Below are 25747 nucleotides of genomic sequence, written 5' to 3'. Positions count from 1 at the left end.
TTCCAAGGCCAAGAGGCGCCCTGTGGCTGCATACCTGAGCTGCACCTTTCCATGAGCGGGAGGCTTCCTCCAGCTCATTGAGGGACCCAAGGTCAGAGCTTTGGGAGCGGGCGTTGGCGCAACGCTCCTGGGCCTGGGCAAGAGCCTCTGCCAGGCAGGACTGAGCCACAGGCTGGACCTTCTGCAAAGCCTGCGATAGAAACTGGAAATGGACCTGCATCACCGTGAGGAAGCACCGACCCAGCACCTGGAAAAAGATGCAGAGATTACGGTTACAAGTCAGAATGTTTGAGACGCAGAACAATAAGGATGCCTGCGGACTAAGAAACTAACATGTATGTCCACATTCCTGAGTGGTTAGTAAACACTCAGAATCACCAACAATATACTGTTTGCTAATACCTCAAAATAATGACTGGCTGCCTCACCAACAAGTTATCCCCAGCTCTGACATTTGGTATATATATATATATATTCAGGCCCACTAAAAAGACCCAGTGACTAAGAAACAAAAGAAAATAAATAACTTGAGCGTGAAATTGTGCTGGGCAGGAAAAGTGCAGCCGCTATGGTTAATGCCTAGTTCTATAAATGTGTAAGACGCACCATTAAAAAACTGCTTTATTGTCAGGTATTGTACGGTTTAAGTATGACATTTTCCTTTAAATGAGGTGCAGTATATTAATATTTTTTACAACACAGTACATTTTCATGAAATAATGTCACACCAATTTTAAAGCTCGACTCATTTATTTTTACCACCAGATCACATGAACTGAGCAGAATGTCTTCAGGCTGTTTATTTTAATGATAACAAAAAATGAATCATTAAAAACTAAATAAAAAATGAGTGCCATGCTCCAGCCAATAGTGGACATCAACACAATGTGTTTTACCAAACAGCCCTAAATATAATTTAATCATCTCCTCTGTAGACAACCTGTGTCCGCCATACTCTTTACCACAGCAAATACCGGAAGAGGAAAGATCTGACCCAAAGCAAAATCATGAATCAGAAATCTGAAAATAAAACTTGTATTTGCATTTGTGGTAAATCATGCGCTATAAAATAGATAAACATCCCAGAATGAGCACAATGTGCATTTGCTAGCAAGTAAAGATTGCAACTTCCCTTTTCCATCTACTCTTATTATGTAGTTAAAACCCTTTATTCACGGAGCAGTAAATTGCTAATATAATCTAGTAAAATAAAAAGATATTACAAATATTACATATTTCTGGGCGACATACATCGCTCCGCACCGACTGGGTTGAATGCCCAAGTGGGTGCTTTTGTTTGGAGAGAGAATAGTCCAAGCTTAGAGGTTGTTGGTTGTTCAGTTAGCAAAATAAGAGAAACAGGACACCACATGGTCCTCCGTGGTCAGAGGGTTTTCTTTTTCAGGTACCGCTTAAAATATCTCAAGGGGGAGGCTGAGTTGTAAAGACAGAAATATGCTGCCGGCAGACAGGATCAACAAGACGCAGCGACTTTCATTCTTCAGCACAGAAACCAAAACTTAACTGTTTAAATGCCTAAAAAGGCAGAAAACCTTCACTTGTTGGAAAGATCATTGTTTTCATATCAAGTATAAACACAGAATGTGAAGGCGAGTCCATCGTTCTTTCTGGACTATGTGAGCCAGGACTTTAGCGTCGTGTCATTTCATCCAGTGGATATATTACAAGAAGTTATAATGGTATCACAACGTGCCCAATTTGATTCGACCAGTGACGTTTGTTGAAAGTCATTCTCCCTCTCTTCGGTTCAATGTCAAATAAAAAAGTTAAAATGCAAAGATTTTTTTTTATTTTTATGGAAATATCTACATAATCCCCAATATAATTAAAAAGTAAAATAATGACAATAATCACAAAAGCAAATTGTTGAGTTTGTCACCTGCTCTTCTTAATGCAGGTATTGACTTTTTTTGCCTCTAAAAATGTTCATTAGCGCAACAATGCGCTCATTTTGTGGCAGTTCAGTATAGCCGCCATGTTTGAGCAAACGACGTGTGTGTTTGTGTGTGTGTTTGGTTAAACAAAGTACGAATGAAATGCAACTTGAGACGGGGGAGTTTTTCTTGTCATCATGCCAACATTAGGTAATTGACACTAAACACAAAGTACAGCTGAGGCTGATGTTCATGTCTTCAGTTTTGCAGGTATTAGGAAACAAACTACACATCGGACAAACAGAAATGTTGACCTGAAGATGGGGCTAGATGAAAAGCCAAGTAGTTACATTTTCACGGATCCATTAAAGACCACAAATGTCTGGACAAAATGGCACTCCAATCCATCCAATAATAGATAAGATATTTAAAAAAGCCACCCTGCTGGTGGTACTAAAGGAAACGTCAGAGGATCACAATGTCAGTAGGATTCGTCCTCTAGAGACCACAAATGTCTGGAGAAAAAATCATGGCAAACACAATAGTTGTCGAGACATTTCATCCCGAACCAGAGGGCCAACAAACCAACAGAAAGACGAACTGCCCCACATTGATGCACTAATGATGAGTCGCTAGCGCGGCTGATGAAAACAACATTCATACCCTTAAACTCAGACCCACCGGAGCGTTTATAAAACAGGATGATGTCGTGCTTAGCCCTCTGCGTACACCGAGCGAACTCTGGGAGGCTCAATAAACAGAGACCTAGATCCAGTGTGCACAAGATGAGAAATTCCTGCAGCTGACGCAACTAATCAGAACTCAACAGGGATTCAGTGTGAGCGCAAAGTAGACAAATAGCAGGCACATGTAGACTGATAATGAAGTTGGTAAACAAAACAAACAAATAGAGCAAATTGGTATAATCTGCAATGCATCCTGAAAAAAAAATCACAATAGCCTGAACACAAACTTACAATGAGATCAAATGCAACAGAGTGTTGCAAATTTGTCAACAACAAGCAAGTGAGGAAAAGAATACAGTACAAGATAATGGATAACACATGTGATTGGCCACGCTGTATCCCACACAGTCATGGAAAATATGAGAAGCAACGGTACAGCCGAGCCAAGCAGACGTCGGGGCCCCTTTCAGGCCCAAACAAGGCAAATCATGAATCAATCAACAATTACACTTCTATTTTCTGAGAAGACCGTCACTATAAATGCAGCAAGTCTTGGAGTGGTGTTCATGAGATCTAAACCTCTTCTAGGGAAAGGGAGTGTGAGGTTGTTATAATAACCAGATGGTCAAGTTGGTTAATGTCGATGGTAAAACTTAGTGAAAAAGGAAAGACCCAGAAAAAGACAATCAGAGGAAACAGGAAGGTCACAATTGTCTTGACCCCTGAATGCCCCAACTGATCACTTCCATATAATAGTCCTCTACAAACAGAAACCAATTTTACTGTGGCACTAGTCATTGTAGATATGATCACAGCTAAATGAGAAAACCATTGGAAAGATTGCTCCTCAACACAACTCTTTGGCCAAAACTTGAGGGTGTACTTTTAAACCTGTTTTGGTCTAAACTAAAAACAGGAGCATGCCCAGAAAGATTGTTGAGCCAACCTGTGAGCAGCGGGCTATATTCATATACGTCTCATTTAAAGTCACATGTGCTTAGCCACTTCATTATGTGGTATTTTTGGTACAGATGTTTTTGTGCTAATTATTTTCCAGTTATCAATGTTAGACAGCAGCAGACTGGTAGACACGGCAAAGGTTTGAATCCAACTCACGCAAGCTGAATCTTTTTTTTCTTTCCAACTTTGTATTTTGGCAAAACACGAGACATATATAACTTCTACAACATGTGATGCTTGTGTAACAGCTGAAGATTAAAGGGTTGTTTTTCCAGTGTCCACAGCAGTTGGCAGGAAGAGCACATGCAGCCATGAAGGCCTCTCTGGTTGTGGAGAGCTCTGCCTCTGGTCTTCGCTCTGTGGTTTAAGCTTACAAGCACGGCCAACGGCCTCGAAACAAACCGTGACATTTTCATGCATATTTGGCAGCGGAGTCACTTTGGGCAGCCAGTGAGCCGGGCTCTGATTTGGGGGGGGGAAAGCAGTTTGTTTTGCAGTCTGTGCTGACCTGAACTTTTGAGGGCTCTTTGTAAAAAAAAAAAATTACCAAAAAAAAAAATGGGGGGGAAAAAGAAAAAAAAGGGAGGGGAGGGCCAAAGAAAGAAAGAGGAGAAGGAGCCAGGGAAGACAGGGGGGGGGAGCTTCACATACCACAACTCCCTAAACTCCGAAATGCATTTGGTCCTTTTTGAAGACCTCATAATACATCCAGCTGCTAGACAGCATTCCTCGACTCGTGCAGACAAAGGAAAATCCCTTTTACAGCCACAAATGCATCACATCGAGAAAAACAGGCTGAATTTGCTACAATTACAAGCTAGGTCTAAACAAGTTTAATCTGTGCATACACAACTTCTAACAAAATAAAAACATAGTGCAGATATGGAGTCAGAAGCGATGCTCTACATGAGTTAAAACAAACCATGGCCATGGATAAAATCCTCAAGCTTGTTGCAGATTACGTTTTAGGTGCACAGCGAATAAAGTTTTGATAACCTGATCTTCATCAGTTTCAACCCAACAGTTTTCAATTTCTGTTGTTCATACACTTCCATGGACACTTATTTTATAACTTTACTTGGCAAACACTGCCCCAAAACTGTAAAAACAAAAAAAACACTTGAGCAAACACTGCACCATATGACCTCATTTCAAGTTTCAAGTTTCAAGTTTCAAGTTTATTGTCATCTTTTTATTACAATATAATCGGTTCGTGAAATTCTTATGTGCAAAACACCCGACAGCAGTAGCAGACTAAAAAAAGAATAAGAATGAGAATAAACTATACAATATCCACACACAAAAAAGAAGAAAGTATTAACAATATATATATAAAACAATGTAATATTTGTAATATATGTAATTTTTCTGTTCACATGCGACTGGCCCATTATACTTCGCGCTACCAACATTATATGATTGTGTATTAGCAGTGTTTTCTCAGAGATTAACACAGCCAACAAACTCAAATTTGCACACTGTAAAGTTTTAATATGTTTCCTTCTCTGCTTTAACAAATGTACCTCGGACAGACAGCGAGTGTGAGGGCCAAGCCATGAGATAGAAACTTTCACAGACTTGGGCTTCCTCGAATATTCATTTGTGCATAACCAAGACCACAGAGAGTCAGATTTACGGACTGCGGTGCAAAAGTGTTTCCTGCTTTGGGCTCGGCCACATCCACTGAGCTCCTGCAGCCCCTCTGGTGTGTTGGCCGCAGCCACGTACCCCCTGCTACATGCTAATAAGCATTATGGAAACAAAGATGACACCCATTGTAGCAAACTAATACACTCGTCACAGAATCCGATAACGGGGGATTCTTCTTAGGTCTTAAGCCTGAAATGCATTCAGAATTCTGCTCCAAGTGGCAAATACAAAGAACAATATGTTTTTACCTGTTAAAACATGTAGGTGGCCTCGGTTCAGCCAACATTTATGTGTAAATGGAAAAATACGTATTTACCAATTTTCTATGGCGTTTGCGGTTAGTATTGTGTACTGTAGTATTTGTTGTCGTGTATAGACCATAGAGTCAGTCTGAAATAGTTGTATGTCTAAATATGCAACCAATATGCCTATTGGTCATTTCTCAATTTGTGTCTGTGCTTTTGGGACTCACTTATTTAAAAAGTTATCACTGAATTAAATTATCCCAGAAACTACTCGTCGTTTTTGTGATTATGCTCCATTAACTGCAAGTCGATATGCCACCAAAACACATCAATGTTAAGGATGGGGGTGAGTGGCCACACAGGGAGTTCCACAGGCTCACACCTGTGTATTAAATGGAAGATGAATAAGCAGATGTAGTAATTATTAAGGAAGGATGGGGTTTAGGCTGGGGGCTGCTTGGGGGTGGCCTACAGCTGAAAATACAGTTACTTGATGCTGATGGAAGCACCTGAAAGACCGTCTGGTTGGGCGAAACAATAACAGCCAAATTGCCAATTGGAATTAGTCTGTTAAAAACTTTAGATCACAATTATCGATTATTACTTCTCAAGAGCAAGAGCTTTTTAACTATTGTGTCCAGATCTTTTGCAGGTGCCCATTTCAGACCGACGCTGTGAACTGAAATGAACCCATGTTTGAGGCCCGACAGCGTCAACATGCATCCTGGCCTCATCAACCTCCTGACCTGGTTTAAAGGGGGTTTGACACAGCCTAGATTTAGTAGAGAACGGTGAGCAGGAATGCTATAACTGTAGGACTACTACACTGCTATTACTCCTACAGACTTCTACTTCTCAGCCATAAACGTCAGCTCTTCTCAATGTTCAACTCTATTGAGCAAATGTATTCAATCAAGACGTAACAGTGCAGATGCAGCCCTAGATTGTGTGTAAACGGCAACAATTACATATTAACCAGGCTGTAAGTAATAGTGACACAGGCATTTGTGTGTAAACGACTTTTCGGGAAAGCTAAAACGCTCTCAATTACAGTGTAAAAGACGGGCGATATACACATGGAATTTGAGGCAGGGAAACAAAGACATTCCCGTGTGACAGCTGAGCTTTTCTGAGATTCAGTGACTGAATACTCTCAAAAATCCTGACATGGGAAAAACACCACAGCTACAATGTTTCACCTTAATCAGCAGGTTCAGTGCTGTGGAAAGACAGTGTGGTATTCACAATGACAAAAGATGACTTTTCTTCTCACATCCTCCGTGTTTTTCACACTTCACCCTCGGATCCTGACACCAGGCGTGAGAATCTTATTTGAGCCAGGAAACAGATTCATGGGGCTAGCCTTCTGACGGAGGGCAGCTAGGCATCTTAGCACAAGACGAGCCATGAAAAAAAATATGTTGTGCTCAACTACAGTGCCTCAAGTTGCGAGTTTAATTCATTCATTTCAGGAGAGCAAACAACGGACACTTTGCTTGAGTCAACACAAGGTGACACACACCAGTATTGACAGGAGACCAACAAGTGGAGATGGTGTGCATTTGTGTGATCTCCTACCTCAACATCTTGCAGGCTGAAGTCGTTCTGGTCTTTGAAGTTGGCGGCCCCGGCGCTCAGCTCCATCAACATTTTGGCGATCTCAGGCTTTATTGCTGCAGTCAGCCTGCTGGCCGCCTCCATGACGTGTTCCTGCACGTCCTTCAGTTGCATAGCTGCTTTGGAATAGTGAGAGTTCCTGAACACACTGCTGAACAGGTCTGTGAGAAAAGCGCTGGCCCGGCAAAACACGTTGAGGGCATCCAAATATTTGGAGATGCCTTGCTGGATGTCTGCAACTGCAGTGGTGGCGCCAGAGGGAGGTGGGTGGCAGCTGCCAGGCATGCCCACCCCAGTGCCCATTGGCGTAGAGGCCGAGCAAGAGGAGGCCAGGGAGGCGCTCAGGGTCCGGCTCAGCTCAGGCATCTGGTACTGCTGGTGCTGCTGCACTTTCTGCTTGGACCCGCCGAGCAAAAAGCGACGCTTGTAGTCCATTTTACTTTCCTGCACACTACAACAATACATAAGTGGTGCAACAGCACCGGCAGCTGCTGTTTTAAGTTGGTTTCCCCCCACAAAGTGTCCTCTTTACAAAAACACCAAAACCAGTCTACAGACCAGAAACTGTTCAAGTTACGTAAAAAGAAAGCTGAAGGACTCCACCCGCCAGAGGCTCATCTCAGTGTGCCTTGTAGAAAAGCAGCACAGAATCGGCCGAGGTCGGAGGGGGGGTCAAAAAGACTGCCAGGCTAAGTGAAAAGGCTACATGCAGCCCTGCTGCTAATGCGTCAGGCCGAGCTTAAACACAGCACAGAGTCCGTTTCCAGCTTCAAACTAAATTATCATAATAAGGGAGGAAAAGTCAAAAGCACTCTAGATTTACTTATATACTGCAGACAATCTTATAAGTGCATTAACTTTTCTTCAGAATGGGAAAAAAAAATCTGTATCATACAGTATATACACACACATATGCATGTACATATATAAACTTATATCACCCTGCACTCGTAAAAGTAGAAAGACCTTTTAAAAGCTGAAAAAAGATAAAGGGATGAAAAATGAATCCAAGGAAACTCAGACACTGGTCAACAGCATGGAGGGGAAATGACTAATGCAAAAAAAGAGAGAAAACGTTGGAATCAGAAGTTGTGGTTTCTTGTACACTGGCTGGTAGAGGAGCTATGGGGAGCAAAGGGCAAACAGATCCAGTCCGTCTCAAATCCTCTTCACAAAGCAGGACTTTACAGGCAGTGAGCGAGCGGCCAGCTGATTGCTCCGTCTGCCTGTCTGGAGTCTCCAGCAGCTTCCTCCCCTGTACGCTGGCTGAGGTAGATATTACTCACCGCGGAAACAAGTATGCTTCCAGATCCCTCTGCTCTCCACGGAGGCAGATTAGAGTGACAACAGCACAAATGTATCTGTAAGGCCTCTAGGTCATTTCCTAAGGGAGGAAAGGGAAGAGACACAAAAGAGAGGGTTAACATCACATCAGAGAGGAAGGATGAGCTTCATTTGAACAGTTTGCCATGATGGTGGGTTGTAATTGTGTTCAGTTTAAGATATGTCAATACAGGGATAAGTAGAAAGTATAAATTGTGACGTTCATAATATTTTAGGGTGCATCATTTAGTGACAGTTAAAAACGGTTACTTTCCCGCTGTAGTTGGAAAAGGGTGACATTCAGCCACATTTCTCAAAACTTGGTGGTAATATTATATCACTGTTTTGTAACGCTGTGGTTTTAAGTAGGACATTTCCCGACGATTACTAACACCGTACCTCAGAGAGCGTCTCTGAAAATAATCTGTGGCAGTGTCTGGTTCAGCAGAACACAGCTGCAGAGAGAAATTCCTGCAAGAAGCCATTGTTGGAAGACACTGCCGGGTCTGTTGAGCAATGCATTGTAGGAGTCAAAATACTCTCATTCTATTATGTGACTTGTACTTCTCCATTTGGCCTTTTCCCTTGAAAATAATAGTTGTACATTGTCTAAATCAAGGGGAATTTGGCCTCTCAGCGCTTACGACACGTAATCTCAATCAAATGCAGCCAAAGGTCAGCTGGTGACTAAGTCTCACCAAGACACGTTCAAGACTGAACACACTGTCACGACAAGGAAAGAATTATAATGTAACCTGTAGAGCAAAGGTTTTTTTAAACTGCCCGTGTCAATAAAGCCTTAATAAAAGAACTCAAAATCAAATATTTGCATCAGAAAGATATCTGCTTGTCCTCTTTAAATTTCAATCCAGCCAAAAGAAATATACATGAGAAAATGGGAAAGATAAATAGAACCTGTCATAACTTGTTGGAGAGGAAACAGGATTCAACATTCAGACTTTGTGTTACACTGTAGGCAAGTTGGAGTAGCTTTCAAAGAAAACCACCCGTCACTAAACCCGTTCCTTTGCTGTTCCTCGTGGCACTGAAGCTGGTGGACACACACACCTGATGATATTGCGCTCAGCGGGACACCAAATGTCAACATGACTGACTAATCTGTGAGATTCAAAGCTCCCGACACAGCGGGGCTATAACACTGTCAAACATGCAGACTGTTATCTTGTAGCACCATGCTGCACCAGCTTGTGTTTTGGATGAGTCAGGGAAATTCACCATCCCAAACTAGATAACACCACGTCACCGTCTGTCCTTGTATGCCAAGCGCCGGCGTGGTGGCCGTACATGCGTAGCCTCTATTGTGCATCAGCGACATCATTTCTCCTGACCGTCAGACCTCACTTCCTTTCACACACTGAGGGGCACGCCCCGGCTCCAAACGGCCCACCCTCATCGGTCCCTGGCTGTGAAGCGTAAAGACAGCGCCAATGGAAACTAGTGACCTCCTCATGAAGGGACAACAGGGATGTGCGTCCCATTGTGTTAACCCGTAAATGACAGGCAACTTGTTAATATAAGTCACACAGATGGTTATCTACTCACGCACACACATGCATGCACACAAGAACCAATGGGACTGCATCTCCCATGGCAACAACACTTTGTATGCCAGTGTAACTTGTTTACACCTTTCAGAGCTTTCCTAAGGTACGATCACCCAAGTGGTTTCCTAAACAGGGGCTGTGAGCCAATCAGTTCAATTTGTAAATCACATTAGAGATCTCTCTTTGGCTTATAGGAGTTCCCACTTTTTCCAAGATCTTCTCAAAGAATGCAGGGATCCAATATGCCAGATCAGATTTATTCTGCTCTGAGAGCTGGCAGTACAAGTCGCCGACAGTTGACATGTTCAACTTTGGGTGTAACAATGCACTCGACATTATAACTTTTGTTTTTACCTTGTGCAAAATGTCTACTTGTTACTCAGTGGCCGTTTGAGAGCAACTAACTAGTCAAACAGGGCAGCCCTCTAAATCCCAGGGATGACAGCCACAGTGAGGACCAGCCAGGTGCCCCACACTGTCTGCTAGTTGACACAGTTAAGAGGATATTCGATTCTGCGAGGTAAACAGGAAACATGAGCTTAGCTAGCCACTCTACTTCTCACATGCTCATAGGGACATGACAAATAACAGAGACGAGTACAGAAAAACAGTATGTAACTCACAATGTTTAGAAGATGACGAACCGGTCATCAAGGCCACCCTAGGGATCAAAACTGGACAGCTTTCATTCAATTTGTACATTTAGAATCAACATGGGATTTTATATTGCGTCAGTTTCATTTGAACGTATTTGAATGAATAGTCTATTTTAAAATGTCTTTAAAACACTATTGCCACATGCAATTCTAAATTAGATAGTGGACCTGCTCACTTCTGGAAATATTTTAAACTAAAAGACCAAATAATTAAAGAGCAAAGGTTGTATGAATAATCTTGGGGAAAACATTCAGGTTTAATATTACAACGTTACAGTTTGACAGACTTTGCTCACACCTTTTCTCAAGGCTTCAACTGCTTCTGTGGGAAAACCTCATTTTGGTTTGATGTGGTTTTTCGCTTCACGCTCCTAAGGGTGAATAGCAAAAGTAGGAACTAATTAAGTGCAGTGAGTCACGGTCCAATTTCAGACTGAACAACAGAGCTAGAGTATTGGGGTGGGAAAAAAGGGCTATTTGCTTCGTTACATGGTTGTTTAAGGCAGATATATGTAATCTTCGTCGAGTGTGTGAGTGGTCTACATTTCCTACCCGACTATAACATTCTGCAAGCAGAGGTTATCCGAAGAAGAGCAACAGAAACGGCATCAATATTCATGAAGCCTTCTGGCTTCTCGGTGGAGCTCTGTTGGCTGCCAGCCTCCTGTTGCAGGGCACACTGTATTAAAGTTGCACCCAAACAAACAGATGTAATGCTCTGGAGGGGTGCCAGCCACTTTAATGTCCATCCTCCAGTCGAGGCTGCTTGGAGCTAATGTTAGCTCGACTTCACCATTCACTGTACATGTCAGCTGCTCCGCTTCAACAGGAAGGGGGTTAAGGTTTCCTGGATCGAGCGCCCTGTCGCCAGTAACAAAAACGTAAAATTAAATATGCCACTGGGTAGGGGGGTGTCGTAAATCACAGTACAAGCATAATGTATCTGTCTGTGCAGACCTCCGGGTTTAAAAAAGGGCAGCATAGCAACAGACAACAAGGGGGCATTTGAAGTGGAAGCATTTTACAACAAGCTCTAAAAATGTAATAAAGAAAATATAAAAACCCACCAAAAAACAACTATGAATGTCTGCTCTTTTATACCAGTTTTCTGCGACAACCTAACATGCTTTCAATGTGGGAAACGTAATTCACCTGGGATGGTGCCCAGTACATATGCATCGTTCTACTACTGGCCCCAGTGCAGCTCTACACAAAGCACAACATTGCCAGTGCTCAAAGAAACCTTCACACCAGTTGAGAAGAATTTTATTTAATTCACTTTCCGCAAACAGATTTGACCAACTAAACTCTCCGGTCAAAATCCCACGACGGTAACCTTTGGGATGCTGCCATTCATTTTCCAATTACTTTTGTATCCGCAGGAATATGGCTGGTCACATCAAAGATAGGTCGTTTAATAGCTGTGGATGGGGCAGCTGTTACACATGCTGACAACTCCTTATCATCTGCCACCGTGAGGCAAACACTGGCTTGTGACGCTCCGGCCACAGGCCCGACATTAACTCTCATGAAGTCTATTTCAGCCTCCACTGGGAAAACAGCTGCCCTACGGTCCACACCAGACCGTTTTTAGACACTCCAAAAGGTTCAGCTCAGAGAAGAAGAAAAAAAATATCTCCCCTACATCTGTTGCCAATGAAGCAAAGGAATGCATTCCCCCTCTTATGCAGAATTCTCTTAATGTGGGTTCAAACGAGCACAAAGAAGCAGGTCAGGAAAAACTAACACATTGCAAAGCAACTCCTCACAATATTGTGTTTGGTGTGCGCAAAACAATATATATATAAACAAATGAGCTAATTAAGTTTGGAGAGCGAGGCTGTTGATGTGAAAGGAAAGCTTCACCGAGGACATTCCACAGAGCAGAATAGATAAGCAACGGCAAAGTCAGAGAATCAGCAGACAAGTCGAGGGGGTCAGTCCAAATGACAAGTGCCATGAGCAACTGTGTGACAGGAGCCGAGCCAGGCTCCTCTCGCCCGCAGAACACAAGCAGAGTATTGTGGCAGGCTCTGGTCTCCTCATACCGGCACACAGAAAAGAAAAAAAAACTCGCAAATGCAGCTGCATTACTTTGAGAGAGAATAAAAGAAGAAAAAAGGCCTTGTCTATAGCTTAATATTAACTACAGGAATAGATTTCCTGCTGTCAAAATGGCCTCTCCTGGAAGGATTTTGTAGGCAGCTGCATGTTTCGGTAGTTTGAGGGTAATGTTTGGTGTTGTTCCCACAACCATTCCCATTTGGGTCTCAATCTTGTTCTGGGGGTTTGGAAGTAAAAACAAATGTACTTTAATATAGAAATATCATATAAAGCTGCGCATACACAGTTCAATGAAACCGCAGCCAATTCTGCGACATCACATTTTTGGGCACATTCTACACTTTCTAAAACAGTCGTGAAACTTTTCCTTAAGCAAACCACTGTTGACTAATTTGGGACCGACCCCGATACTCATCAGTCAGGAGGCTGATACAGTGGAATAACATACGGCTAACTTGTACCGTCACAACAGACTTTGCAAGTCCAATAAAAATAGCAGACGATCTCTCCAAAGAACATAAGGTCTGTGCAAGCATACAAAACAAAACCACCACCAAGTGTCATCAGGGCAATTAAGATGATAATCGACTCCTTAATGGGCACATGAATGCCAATGAATAGGAGTTCACATCTGGTTAGACCTAATAAGAGTTTTCACATACAGAAAACATGCTTCACCATTTGACTGATGGCAAAAAGAATGAGCTCAAACATCCTTTCCAGAATAGCGGTGCACAATAGAGTGTGTTCAATGTCCCCGACGGTGGGTTTCAACAAGCGAGAGCTCTGATGAAAGGCGCCGACGTCAGTTCCATTCAAGAGAGGCTGGTGGCAACCTGTGGGGATGAAAATGCTTTCCCCGGCCTATATTGAGCAGGCTGCATACTGAGGGTGCAGGTTGTGCAACATGCCAGCCACCAGGGTGCTGTATTTTTAGCCAGGACAAGAGTAGGAATTTATTCTTCCTATTTAGGAACAATGGGACAGGATACGAAGGTGCCATAGAAGTCTGAAAATCAGGCCTGGTCACACAAAGTGTTTCTGGATTCCAACCCAGGAAATAAATTCAGCTAAATACACCGGAGAGTGCTAAAACGTTAAGTAATCGTAAGACACAGAAACCAAAAACCCTCGGCACAGAAGAGAAAGAAAGGTATCCTTGACAACAGAGTGTTCATAGATTAGGTTGATGGGTATGATAACAACAGGATACAGTCAGGTGTCGGAGAAAGGAAGAGCACTGTTAAACAGAGGACTGCGGTTCAAGCGACTGCTGAGGTACCCTTGAACAAATCTCTATCAGTTGCACTATTCACTGTTTGGTAGCTGACCCAGACTTCGGCCCTCATCATGGAAAACCACAGGCAAAATATTGCATCTCACTGGGACCATTTGACTGAGGGGCAAATAGCTGACCACAAACTAAGTATGAACTGGTTTCCAGGGGAGGAGGGTGAGATTTCCCAGGCTGCAATGCAAGTGTCTCCACCTTATCTGTGAATCCACTGGCTGCTTCATTTCGCTTGAGGACAAACATCACACACATTAAATAAGCTAACCGAGCGGTCGTTAAACAGCAGAGACGAGAACAGACGAAGCGCTGAAACGCCCCGTGTGTCAGAACAAACAGACCTCCGCCCACCCTGCCAGACACCAGCGCAAACAAAGTTGTTAGCTTTGTCCATCCAAATGAAAATCCGGTCACACAATACAAACTCAAACAAGCCCGCATCTCTCTGATGCGTGGGCCGGCTCAACTTGTCGATGGAAAAGATCAAACAGCATGTAAACCGCCTCTTGCTTTTAACTCTTCGGCCAGAGGTGGATAACATGCAGAACACGATTCTTGTTTAGATGGACTTTCCCGTAAACATGACCACTGACATAATATCCAATTTCATGTTAATTTTGCACAACAAAACTATATTTGTACAGTGCTGCTCTACATTTCTTCAACCAATCTTCTTTACCTTGTTATCCGAGAATTGCAATGCAGGTATTTGTTAACTTTAGGCTGAAGTCTCCAATATAGTGTGTCCAAAAATCTTACATGTTTAAATGATATATTTTATGACAAACTGCCCCATCAAAGCATTACATTGAAGAGTCTCGCGTCTATAATATGACACACAATAGGACCTGTTCTACAAGCCAATGAGACGTTATTTACAATTAACAGCTCACTTTAATGAACGGACTGGATCCAGTTACTACAAAGCTAAATGTTTAAGCCTTGCCATGGAAGTGTGTGGGTCACTAAAGTCAACCAACATGTTGCAATATTCCTGACATACGCTCATGTAAGTATAACCAAGCCATAAATAACTGTGAATATTTCTGTATGGTGGTGCTTCGTGGACTATTCACCGGAGGTAACATTAAGCTTCCTTCTCTTTACACCTGTTGCTACTTTGATATCTTGAGGAAAGCCGCTTGGTCAAAATTTCACATTTCAGAGATAAAACAGTCAGTAGCCACAGTCACAAACTTAAAATAAAACTTTTGATTTTTAAAAATTATCATTATTATATATGGTTCTATCCAAAAGGAGAAAGTAAATCTCAATACACAAAATGTTAGAATTCCCAGGTTCTCATAATACCACACCCTGCTTGGGTTATCTCCCCCTTGCCTCAGCAGACTTCTCTGCAACACGCATCTGTTTATTCTAAAACTGTAGAAAAGAGAAACATTAGAGAGCTCTTTTGTTGAAGGCAATAGCCTTCAGGTCTGTTGAGACGGTGTCAGTAAAGCACAGGCCAGGACTGTGCTGCACCAGAGTGCAAACAGTAATCTTGTGACTGCATGTTGACTTCCTTACACATGCATCCGGATTAGAAGAAGGAAAAGTGGCTCTTGTCACAATCACATGTTCACAAAAACTGACGACAAAACAAAGATGATAAAAACAACTAAAGCCTTAGAGCTTGTCCAGAAACGTTGATGACTGTTCACGCACACGGTTGAATAAGCTATTGAAAAGAGCTTAAACACAGACAGGAATGTTTCAGAGCAAAGCACGTCGTTTTTCTATAGCGACACAGCTGTGGCACATGTCAACACGTCGACCCAGGGTTGTTTCCATGAAAGCTGTAAAAGCCTGCAAAACTCAACAAAAAAGGAAGGAAGTGACCGGAACATGAATGCCTCCTTCTATGTCAGAAGTGACACTTCATTGAGATGTTACGGTCAGTAAAACATTATATTAGGCCCCCAATCAACAATCATACAATTGAATATATCTGAAAACAACACAAACAACTTTCTATAGGGTTCAAAGTTGAAATATTCCTGATTTCTCAACACTTAACAACCATTTGCTGTATACGGTGATAGAAAGAAGAGATTGCTTCAACCATTTTAGAGAACAAGTATTAAGGTCAACAAGGCAATTTGCTAAGTTAAATTATCCAATTCTGTTGATAGGAAGCATCCCCAGTAAAATATGGTTGATATATTGACAATGGAAGCTGGCTTTCAGATCCCAAAAGCAAACAGATTGGCCACTAATGACAGACCTTGCATGGATAATTTCTCCTTTAGATACTCTTAAATACTGATTAAGAGTCTTCTCTCTCAGGAGTGATCCACTTGTTCTACATTATCAAATCCTATAAGCAATTAAATAGTTATTTCTACTTTAATTCCGACACTCCCAAAGACCAAATCAGGGAACACTTTCCACGGGATGTCTAAACACAGATTCCTTTCATTCGAGAGAAGTGGGGCGACGTTACATATAAATGCAATCCTAGATATCTCCTCCGTACATGGGGACTATATAAAGCCACGTTACCAACACCACCTTGGTTGTGCAAGTTTCTGCTCCTGCATTCGCACCGTCGACGAGGTAGACAAACTAACCAGTGGGTTAGTTTTGGTTTTGCTCGGGGAAACTGTCCAACCCCTGAGCACTATTTAGCAGGAAGGTGTAACAAAATCCCCGCAAGCGCATTTCGCCGGTTTCATCGAAACTCTGTGGGACTACATGGCCCGAGACACGGGAGCACTATGTCGCAGCTGTAAATACGGCCTTTTAACGCCCTAAATGCATGGTCGTCGGAAAGGCTTCCGCGGCATCAACAAGCCAAGCGTTAGAACAGCGAGTGACACGAACACGTCACACAGGCGGCGGATACCCGGTAACGTCAGCCTGGTCCCACTGCATACCCGCCTTTGACACCGGCCCAACAGAACCAGACAGCCGTTGGTTAGCTTGCGAGCTAGTGCACGTTCCCCAAACCTATGCATGTAACTAGCCCGTCTACCGTCAAGTTACACCGCGACACGAGCTGCAAATCACGCCCTTTTGCCGTCCGTGTGTCTAACGTTCCGTGTTTTATTCGGTACGCGGTTACAACCAAGAACGCCCGAGTCCGTTATCGGACATTCCTTAAAACCAGGTCGCTCTCCGGTCTTACCTGCACTGCCAACGGTTATTCGTCGTCAGGACGCGAATCAGACCCGCAGCGTCGCCCACAGACACGAGCCGGTGGCGATGAAAAATAACCGAGATACCTCGGATCGCTCCTCCTTCGCTCGCCCAGGCGCCTCATCAGCAGACATTGAATTAGGTTCGTATACCACAATATGTGAATAGACGCAACACAAAAACCTCACATGCCGTTGCAGTGCTCGCTCGATATATCTGCCGGACTGTTTATTATGTGCTAAGATTTAAATTAAGAAGGGATATATGTACATATGTATGTCAGGGTGAGGCGAGTCCGATAAAGGATGCATCTGTGTCCTCGGTCAGAGATAACCGAGCTAACGCTAGCTCTCTGCGACACGATTGTAGGCGCTGGTTAAACGCACTAACAAACGTGAGTGGCCCAGCGGTGCTTTAATACGGGTCAACGAGTCAGCACCACCGCAACCAAAGGAAACCCGAAAGGTTTCCGCAAAACACAAGAAAATGTTAGTACATGTTCAGTAAATCAGCACATCGCTCACCATCTCTAGGCATCCACCCTCTTGACAGCGAATCCCCTGTCTGTGTGAACACCGTTAAGACCGCGTCAATACAAACTAACGCTTCCGGTAACCCTTCACAATAAAACCGACGAATATGTCTCCTATACAACACGTTGTTTAGTGAAACCCCAGTCTAAATTTGGTGGGATTATGAACCTGGTTTTAATTATTTAGTATATTAAGTTATGTCATTTCCAAATTGTATTTTACATTTTATTTATTTATTTATTATTTCATAGACATACCAATTTAATTGGTTTACATTAAAAAATATGGCACACGTGATGGGTGAATGTCCCTTTAATTTTATTTAAGAATGAATATTGTATGGACAACATGGGGAATGCCTTGTATTAGGATGTACATGGTAGGACAACATGCTAATTGTGAAAGTGTGACTATATGAAAATGGGTCACCAAATTATTATTATGATTCATTATAAGTCTTCCACTATTCATATTTCGGTAATGTTGCCTGCTATGCAATACACATCAGACATTTCTGCTGGGTTTCGCTCTTCATGCTGGTGATGTGGAATTGGAATTATTGTTCTAGTGCTCCTCTGAAATACACCAGTCGCCTCCATCAGCAACATTTCTTTTAACTATGTATTTTTGTAATAATGCTGTTCAGAGGGTTTCTTTATGATATCTGCCTTTAGTGAAATTACTCAAACCATTTGCTGTACTTGTTTTGATGTACCACTCTGACTATGCATACAACAATAATGATTGGTTCTTGTAAGATTCTAAGCGTTTCTCGCCCTCTAACGTTAGATAAAGAGCATTACACCGTGCTCCCCGGGCTTTTATAAAGCGGTCGCGTGGAGGCGTTGAAGTCCACAAATTGCTGCAACACATAACAATTGTTTTTGTCTGGGGTTCATTGCTATGGTATAAAAGCTTATTTAGGCTAACATATATATATATAATGCATATTTTCTTCTTCCTTTTTGTGTTTTCGACAACTATGACAGACACTAAATAGTTTATCATTACAATTATTATATTTTTTCAAATACATTTGAAGAGATTTAATAATTTATTTATTCTTGTTAACTATTGTAGCTTGATCGTTCGGGTCTTAGGGTGGACCTTTATTAAAATGCATGTATCTATGTATCGTACATTATTTAACAACTTTAGTACACTGCCATCAGTAATGCAGTGATAATGTACTGTGCAATTATTGTTTTTAATATATACAGCTACTGTGTGTATTTCAGAAGGATTTACAATGAGTACCTTAGTAAAAATGAACAGTCATACTGTCTGTACTACGTGCCACTGAGTTGCTGTACCGGTGACGCCCCTTGTCGACATGCACTGTAACCCTCCAGGACAGTGTGGAGGTGTGACATGCATATAGTGTGTCTCTCGTAGGAGGGGCATGAGTCGATCTGGCCTGGACGCCCTTCAAAAAGCTTTCCCTATGATCTGCTCGGTCATACTCTGCCAGGCTAGTAGAACACAGCACAGGACGCCTCTCTGGACATCATGGGACTCACACAGGACCCCGACTTCACAAAGCTGCAGGACTGGTACACAGCCCACGCCCTGAACCTCAACATAAGGCACATGTTTGAGACTGACAAGGAGAGATTCAACAAGCTCAAGTATGCGTCCTATCCATAGTCTTGTCTTGTGTAAAATTACAGTATGCACGGTATCACTGAACAGGATGTCGATGTTTCTGTTTGTACGTCAATGAGCTGTATTGTGAGTGTGTCTGTTGGCAGTCACGTTCACATGATAATGCTCCGATGCATTCCTCCTGCTGTGCAACTGTGCAGCTTTACAAAGCAATGCTGAAACCTCGATGTCAAACCTTCACTCGACCACAGAATCACACCTTTTGTCTGCATATTGTATTTGTGTTGTGTCAGGAAATGTCACAATCTTTGTTGTTTGCTGACGTCTCTCTGTGTGTTGCAGCCTAAGACTGAAAACGGAGGATGGAGACATTCTTCTGGATTACTCCAAGAATCTCGTCACTGATGAAGTCATGAAGATGCTGGTTAATCTGGTAAATGAATCCCCATCCTGATCATCTGCAGCTGTTTAAATGCCAAAGTAGATGTGCGTAATGGCTTTGTCTCAAGAGCTGAGAAGGGCAGCCGTGAGGAGTCAAATCCCATCGGTCTTTGCAGCGAGCTGCACGTTTGACTGGAGGGATTGGCCATCTATTTGAATCACACACACAATATAGGCGACCATTTTATTATGTTGTGGGATACTTGTCTGCTTCCCTGAAGAACAACGTTTTATTGTCTATTTCAGGCCAAGTCGAGAGGCATTGAAGCTGCCAAAGAGAAGATGTTCGCTGGAGAGAAAATCAACTTCACTGAGGTGCTCATTGCTGTCACTCATGTCAGCGGTGACTTGACTCGAGGCAGTGTTCACCTCTTGACATGTATCCTGATGCAGTGAAACAGCCAATGCTGCAGCATTTACACCATCTGACACAATAACTCCTAAACTATGTTCTTTTTTGCTTGTTTTAAAGATGAACACCGGGGACAGTAAATGCAAAAGCTGAATATTCTTTAAATACTTGATCACCAACAGTAAAAGCAGCTAATGTGTGTCTGCGTGTGTCTTTATTTGCCCCTGGTGCTGTGGGTATGAAGGGCCGAGGTGTGCTCCATGTGGCTCTAAGGAACCGCTCCAACACCCCCATCATGGTGGATGGCAAGGACGTGATGCCAGACGTCAACAGAGTTCTTGAGAAGATGAAGGGCTTCTGTCATGTGAGTGAAACGCACCAACAGAGAGACGCAACGGTGCAAAGCGTTGCTGCCCTGGAGTTCACCGTGCATGTCTTTTCAATTGCAGAGAGTTCGCAGCGGCGAGTGGAAGGGCTTCACCGGAAAGGCCATCACCGACGTCGTCAATGTCGGCATCGGAGGATCTGACCTTGTGAGTGCAGTGTCTGGAGAGATTTTCATGCTTTTTTGTGTGCAAAAATATCAATGAGCCTTCTCATGATTGACAGCTTTTAACGGCTGCATCCTCTACCAGTCACATTGCATTACCTTTCGTGAGCTTCCCAGTACAGCTGCAGTCTCACCTGATCTGAAACTGTGCTTGACTTGGTTTGGCTTGCAGGGCCCGCTGATGGTGACTGAGGCCCTGAAACCGTACTCAGAGGGTGGGCCGCGTGTGTGGTTTGTGTCAAATATTGATGGAACGCACATCACCAAAACCCTGGCACAGCTAAATGCTGAGACGACACTCTTTATCATCGCATCCAAGGTACCTGGTTTACACAGATTAACATCTCTAATTAGAAGAAAAATACCTTCTAATTCGTATTCATGTCTACGCATCATTTTGTACAAAAATCTCATGGTAACCGACCATTTAAAAAATGTATGCACATTTGAGTTACTCCAAAAAATATCTATTCAGAGAAAAAATTTCACTTAAATCTTAAACTCAGACAATAAGTTAAAATATTTTTCTGCTGTTATTTTGGAAAAACACTCTTTTCCTCAAGCAGATCTGTAACATCCGTTTAGGTGCATTGCATATTAAACCAAAGTTATCTATGCATTTTCTCCATGTATAGACATTCACGACCCAAGAGACCATAACCAACGCTGAGTCAGCGAAAGCATGGTTCCTTGAACATGCCAAAAATGTGAGTATGCCGCGGCCTTTAGACTGCATCAGCATTTTGTTAGCCGGCCAATTGATTTCCCTCCACCTCATCCTTTCTGTGCTTCGACAGGAAACTGCCGTTGCCAAGCACTTTGTGGCCCTTTCCACAAACGGAGTAAGTCACAAAGCATAATTGGGCCGATTAAACCTTTTTCACTCCGTCCAGACGTCTGGTCCTAACTCTCCTGCTTTTATGTGTCTCCCAGCCCAAAGTGAAGGACTTCGGCATCGACACAGAGAACATGTTTGAGTTCTGGGATGTGAGTGGTCCTTTATCTACAGACTGGGACAGGGGTCATAGCTATAAATAAGCTTTTGACCTGTGAAGTAGGTGGGACAGACACGCTGGCCAGCAGCTGCTGGGTAATCAGAAGCGCCTCTCTTCAGACTCAGTTATTATTGGGAGCGACCTTCTCTCTTGCAGGGATCACAGTAAAGGGTGGGTTGCATCAAAGGTCAGGGAGCTGCATTTAGTTGTAGCCACAATAAGCTCTTTATGACACAGAAAAAAGTCTGCCTGTGTTATACAGGTCAGACTGTGCCAGAGTGTACAGTCTAACCTGTAGAGAGAGGAAGAACACTTGACCGACGGGTGCAGTTACCAGCACCTTCTCCTGTCTGAAACCGTGTTTCTTTTCCATTACAACCTCACATTTTGCAATAGAGTGAGTTTTGTTCAAGAAATTCAATATTTTCTTTTTTCTTTCAGTGGGTTGGTGGTCGCTTCTCCTTGTGGTCTGCTATTGGAATGGCCATTGCCCTGCACATTGGTATGAACAGTGACAACACATTTGTGTCTGACTTTGGCGCCTCCCCGTTGTATCATGAGGGAGACAAAAATGTCTATGCAACATATCTTGCCAATCCCTCCAATAGCTGTTGTGATATTTTAAGTTTGGACTGTCAACATTTCCCAAGAAAAGTCTTCATGCAGCGGCTTTAGTTTATAACAGGACAATACATGCTGATATTGGTAGAGAGACACACTGAACATACAATAATCAGAATAAAATAATCAGTTCAAATGTTGAATCAATACTTTATTCAGTCAGTGAACATTTCAGTCACATCTGCTCTCCCCATCAGGCTACGACAACTATGAAAAGCTTCTTTCAGGAGCTCATTGGATGGTAGGTACTTCTCGCACACCTCCAGTCCTCCACCTCTCTAGTGTAGAACAACTATTAATACAAGCTTTCCTGGAGTGGAAAGATAAAGAACACATGGATGATCATTCCTCTCCTGCAGGACAACCACTTCCGCACCGCTCCTCTGGATCAGAATGCTCCCGTCTTGCTGGCTCTGCTGGGCATCTGGTACATCAACTTCTTCCACGCGGAGACACACGCCATGCTGCCCTATGACCAGTACATGCACCGCTTCACTGCCTACTTCCAACAGGTCTGCCTCCACAATGCCGGGGGAAGCTCAATTACAATTTCACATTGTTGAATCAGTTATCTATAAAAGGTGGACAGAACAACGTTGGTGTCAATGGTCTGCAGCCATCAGAGAAAATGTAACACATGTGACTATTCTGATAGCTACCTTTCATGTCTAGGGTGACATGGAGTCTAACGGAAAGTACATCACTAAACACGGAGCCCGTGTAAACTACCACACTGGGCCGATAGTGTGGGGAGAGCCAGGAACCAATGGACAGCATGCCTTCTACCAGCTGATCCATCAAGGTAACATCCACAAAGATGGCTGTTCAATCACAGCAACAGTTAGAGGATTCATTCACTCGGAGGGTCGAGATTTTGCTTGTCTGCCTTTACTGGTGTTGTTCGTCGGTTTGCCTCGTGCCGTGTCACGAATGCAGTCCATGTGTCTCACTCAGGAACACGCATGGTGCCTTGTGACTTCCTGATCCCAGCTCAGTCACATCATCCCATCAGAGACAACCTGCACCACAAGGTATCACATGTGTTGGAAGAAGTGTTCATCTAAAAAGCAACACGTTGAAAGGGTAGAGACCCGGAGTGTGGTCAAGAGTATGTATAACCATATAATGAAGTTACGTACCTTCTTTGATGAAGGGAAATTATGATTTTTCAAGCATTTATAAAGCATTTATTGATGCTAAGGTGCTGCAGAAATGATCATTTCACAGCTTTGTTTATTCACAGTAGGAATTAAGACATAGGTTTTAACATTCCCCAGATAATTGCACTTACAGACAAACATCTTATGACCTCTTTGGAATTTTGAGTTCAACAAACATAGTGATCCGAGTTATCTCTGCAGTTGTATTAAATAACTGGATTGTAGCAATCAATTGTCACAGCTCTGAAAGTCAATGTCAACATATACTGGCTTGCAGTATGACATACACAGACTGTACTATGCTCTGTGTGTGTGCGTGTGCGTGTGCGTGTGTGTGTGTGTGTGTGTGTGTGTGTGTGTGTGTGTGTGTGTGTGTGTGTGTGTGTGTGTGTGTGTGTGTGTGTGTGTGTGTGTGTGTGTGGCTGGCTGTAGATCCTGATGGCCAACTTCCTGGCCCAGACAGAAGCTCTGATGAAGGGTAAGACCACAGAGGAGGCCAAGAAGGAGCTGGAGGCTAGCGGCCTGAGTGGAGAGGCTCTGGAGAAAATCCTGCCTCATAAAGTAAGTCGAATCAAGAAAATCAACATACTCGCCACAGAGAATGAGCTCGCACAACAACGGCAACAATCTCGAGCCTGAAGAGGCGGTCATCTCATATTACTCGTACAAAAGGAATCACGCTTGACATGAGGGAGTGCGGCACGGATAGAGTGAGGTAGCGGAGGAGGCAGTGCTCACCAGTCACCATGAGTGAACACAGACATCAAAAACCTAATGTGGGGCGTTTGTGGTTCTGTCAGCATCCAGTGGTCTGGACTCTGAAGTGTTTCTACATGTTTAACGCAGGTATTCCAAGGAAACAGGCCAACCAACTCCATCATCTTTAAGAAACTGAGCCCATACACACTTGGAGCACTTATAGGTGAGAGCAAACAATGTTTCTCCTGATTCACAGCCACTGATGATATTATAAGTAAGCCTTGATAGGTCGTTCTTCTTTTTTTTTAGCTCAAGGCTAAAATCTGATGCACACGCACTGATTATAATAACACAATGTTTGTTGACAGCAACTGTTTTGGTTACTATTTATTTTACTGTAGTTTATAATTATATTATATACAGCTCTCGTGGGTCTCCTCTGTAATCCCATTGAATTAAAAAGAAACGACCACTAATCTTCCCCTGTAGTCATTTTTTCATTGTTGATTGATTATTCTGTTCTGTTTTACAGCGATGTATGAGCACAAGATCTTCATTCAGGGTGTCATGTGGGAGATCAACAGCTTTGACCAGTGGGGGTGAGACATTTTTATTACACACACACTTTTACTACAGTCATAAACACACACATATATATATTTGCATGTTTTAATTTTTAAGAAATAAAGGTGGGCAACATGGGTGTTCAGGACTTAATGGGTGTGACTTTGTATCGGGTATATAGTTGGCGAGAAGAAGCTTCTTCTTTTCTTTTCTTTTAGCATGCATACAGATTGTTTGTATACCAACACATGTTGATATGATAACAAGGTGATTTAAAAACCTCACAGTGTTCACAGGGCTCGTCTGTCTGACTGATCCCTGAGCCCATCGTCTCTCCTCTGTTAGGGTCGAACTGGGCAAACAGCTCGCCAAGAAGATTGAGGCTGAGCTGAAGGACACCGCAGAGGTCCACTCCCACGACTCCTCCACCAACGGCCTCATCAACTTCCTCAAGAATAACTTTGCCTAAATTGAGACCCCCCACCCAACAACTTCCACATCATTATCCATCCAATCAGCATATGAGGCAGCTTGAGACTCCCACGCAGTCGAGCTGAAGCGTTCTGTATGTTTTTAATCTCATTATGAACATGGCGACTGTCTTTTCTATGATAGTTCGCTCATCACGTGAGGGGAAACCACTTTTTGTATTTGAGTTGTAAAATGTGCTCACACCGTCTCTCTCCACTGTCATTGTGACAGGGTGTAGTCTCTGGAATAAATGTTTCCACAATGGTAGTTTCAGTGTCAGTGACAGCTGGTCTAATGTAGACATCAAACACACAAAAACAAACAAACAAACGCAGCAGCTGTTTATCGTGTTCCTGTGTAAAAAACACTGTTGTAATGTGCTGCAAAGAAAAGGAAAAATATTACGTCTTCTCAACCTCATGAGCACTAGATGGCATTGGAGTGCCAGATTAGATTACTGGGAGCAAATCAGCCACCCAGTAATCTACCATTTATTCAGTGGAACAAAGGGTCAAAGGTCAATCCATCTGCACTGTTCCTCCCCACAAATCCTTAGAGACCACCGCATTTATTTAGAGAGAGAAACCAACAGCTGGACTAAACAGCATCTGGGCTGAAAAACAGGGTTTCAGTCAAAAGACTACATGAGATTTACAGGTGAAT

The 25747-nt window shown here is 43.0% G+C and overlaps 2 protein-coding genes across 2 annotated transcripts in view; one reads left to right on the top strand and one right to left on the bottom strand.

Annotated features, from left to right (window-relative positions):
- The window catches only part of LOC130192319 (granule associated Rac and RHOG effector protein 1-like), a 28078-nt gene extending 10895 nt beyond the window's left edge, over positions 1–17183 (bottom strand). The window contains exons 1-3 of the mRNA XM_056412190.1: positions 17083–17183; positions 7015–8437; positions 35–247 (exon numbers count right to left, since the gene is read on the bottom strand). Of these exons, the coding sequence (XP_056268165.1) occupies positions 35–247; positions 7015–7518 (717 nt within the window). The 5' untranslated portion in view covers positions 7519–8437; positions 17083–17183. The remainder of the gene's footprint in view (positions 1–34; positions 248–7014; positions 8438–17082) is intronic.
- Positions 17184–19035: 1852 nt separating this feature from the next.
- gpib (glucose-6-phosphate isomerase b) lies at positions 19036–25351 on the top strand. Its single transcript, XM_056412191.1, has 18 exons — positions 19036–19254; positions 19574–19664; positions 19919–19987; positions 20269–20388; positions 20474–20557; positions 20747–20893; positions 21210–21281; positions 21372–21416; positions 21508–21561; positions 22011–22071; positions 22388–22431; positions 22550–22702; positions 22863–22992; positions 23145–23221; positions 23783–23911; positions 24197–24272; positions 24582–24648; positions 24959–25351. Exons 1-18 carry the CDS (start codon positions 19136–19138, stop codon positions 25080–25082), a joined length of 1662 nt encoding a protein of 553 aa, XP_056268166.1. The 5' UTR covers positions 19036–19135; the 3' UTR covers positions 25083–25351.
- The last annotated feature ends 396 nt before the right edge of the window (positions 25352–25747 follow it).

Source organism: Pseudoliparis swirei, chromosome 4, assembly GCF_029220125.1.
Source record: "Pseudoliparis swirei isolate HS2019 ecotype Mariana Trench chromosome 4, NWPU_hadal_v1, whole genome shotgun sequence".
NCBI classification, from domain to species: Eukaryota; Metazoa; Chordata; class Actinopteri; order Perciformes; family Liparidae; genus Pseudoliparis; species Pseudoliparis swirei.
This window is presented reverse-complemented; position numbering and strand designations above follow the sequence as displayed.

Excerpts from the sequence above, each read along its gene's own strand:
- gpib (XM_056412191.1), top strand. The coding sequence starts at position 19,136 with ATGGGACTCACACAGGACCCCGACTTCACAAAGCTGCAGGACTGGTAC. Across the intron at positions 19,255-19,573 it reads GAGAGATTCAACAAGCTCAA|CCTAAGACTGAAAACGGAGG; the intron begins GTATGCGTCCTA and ends TGTGTGTTGCAG. Across the intron at positions 21,562-22,010 it reads ACATGTTTGAGTTCTGGGAT|TGGGTTGGTGGTCGCTTCTC; the intron begins GTGAGTGGTCCT and ends TTTTTCTTTCAG.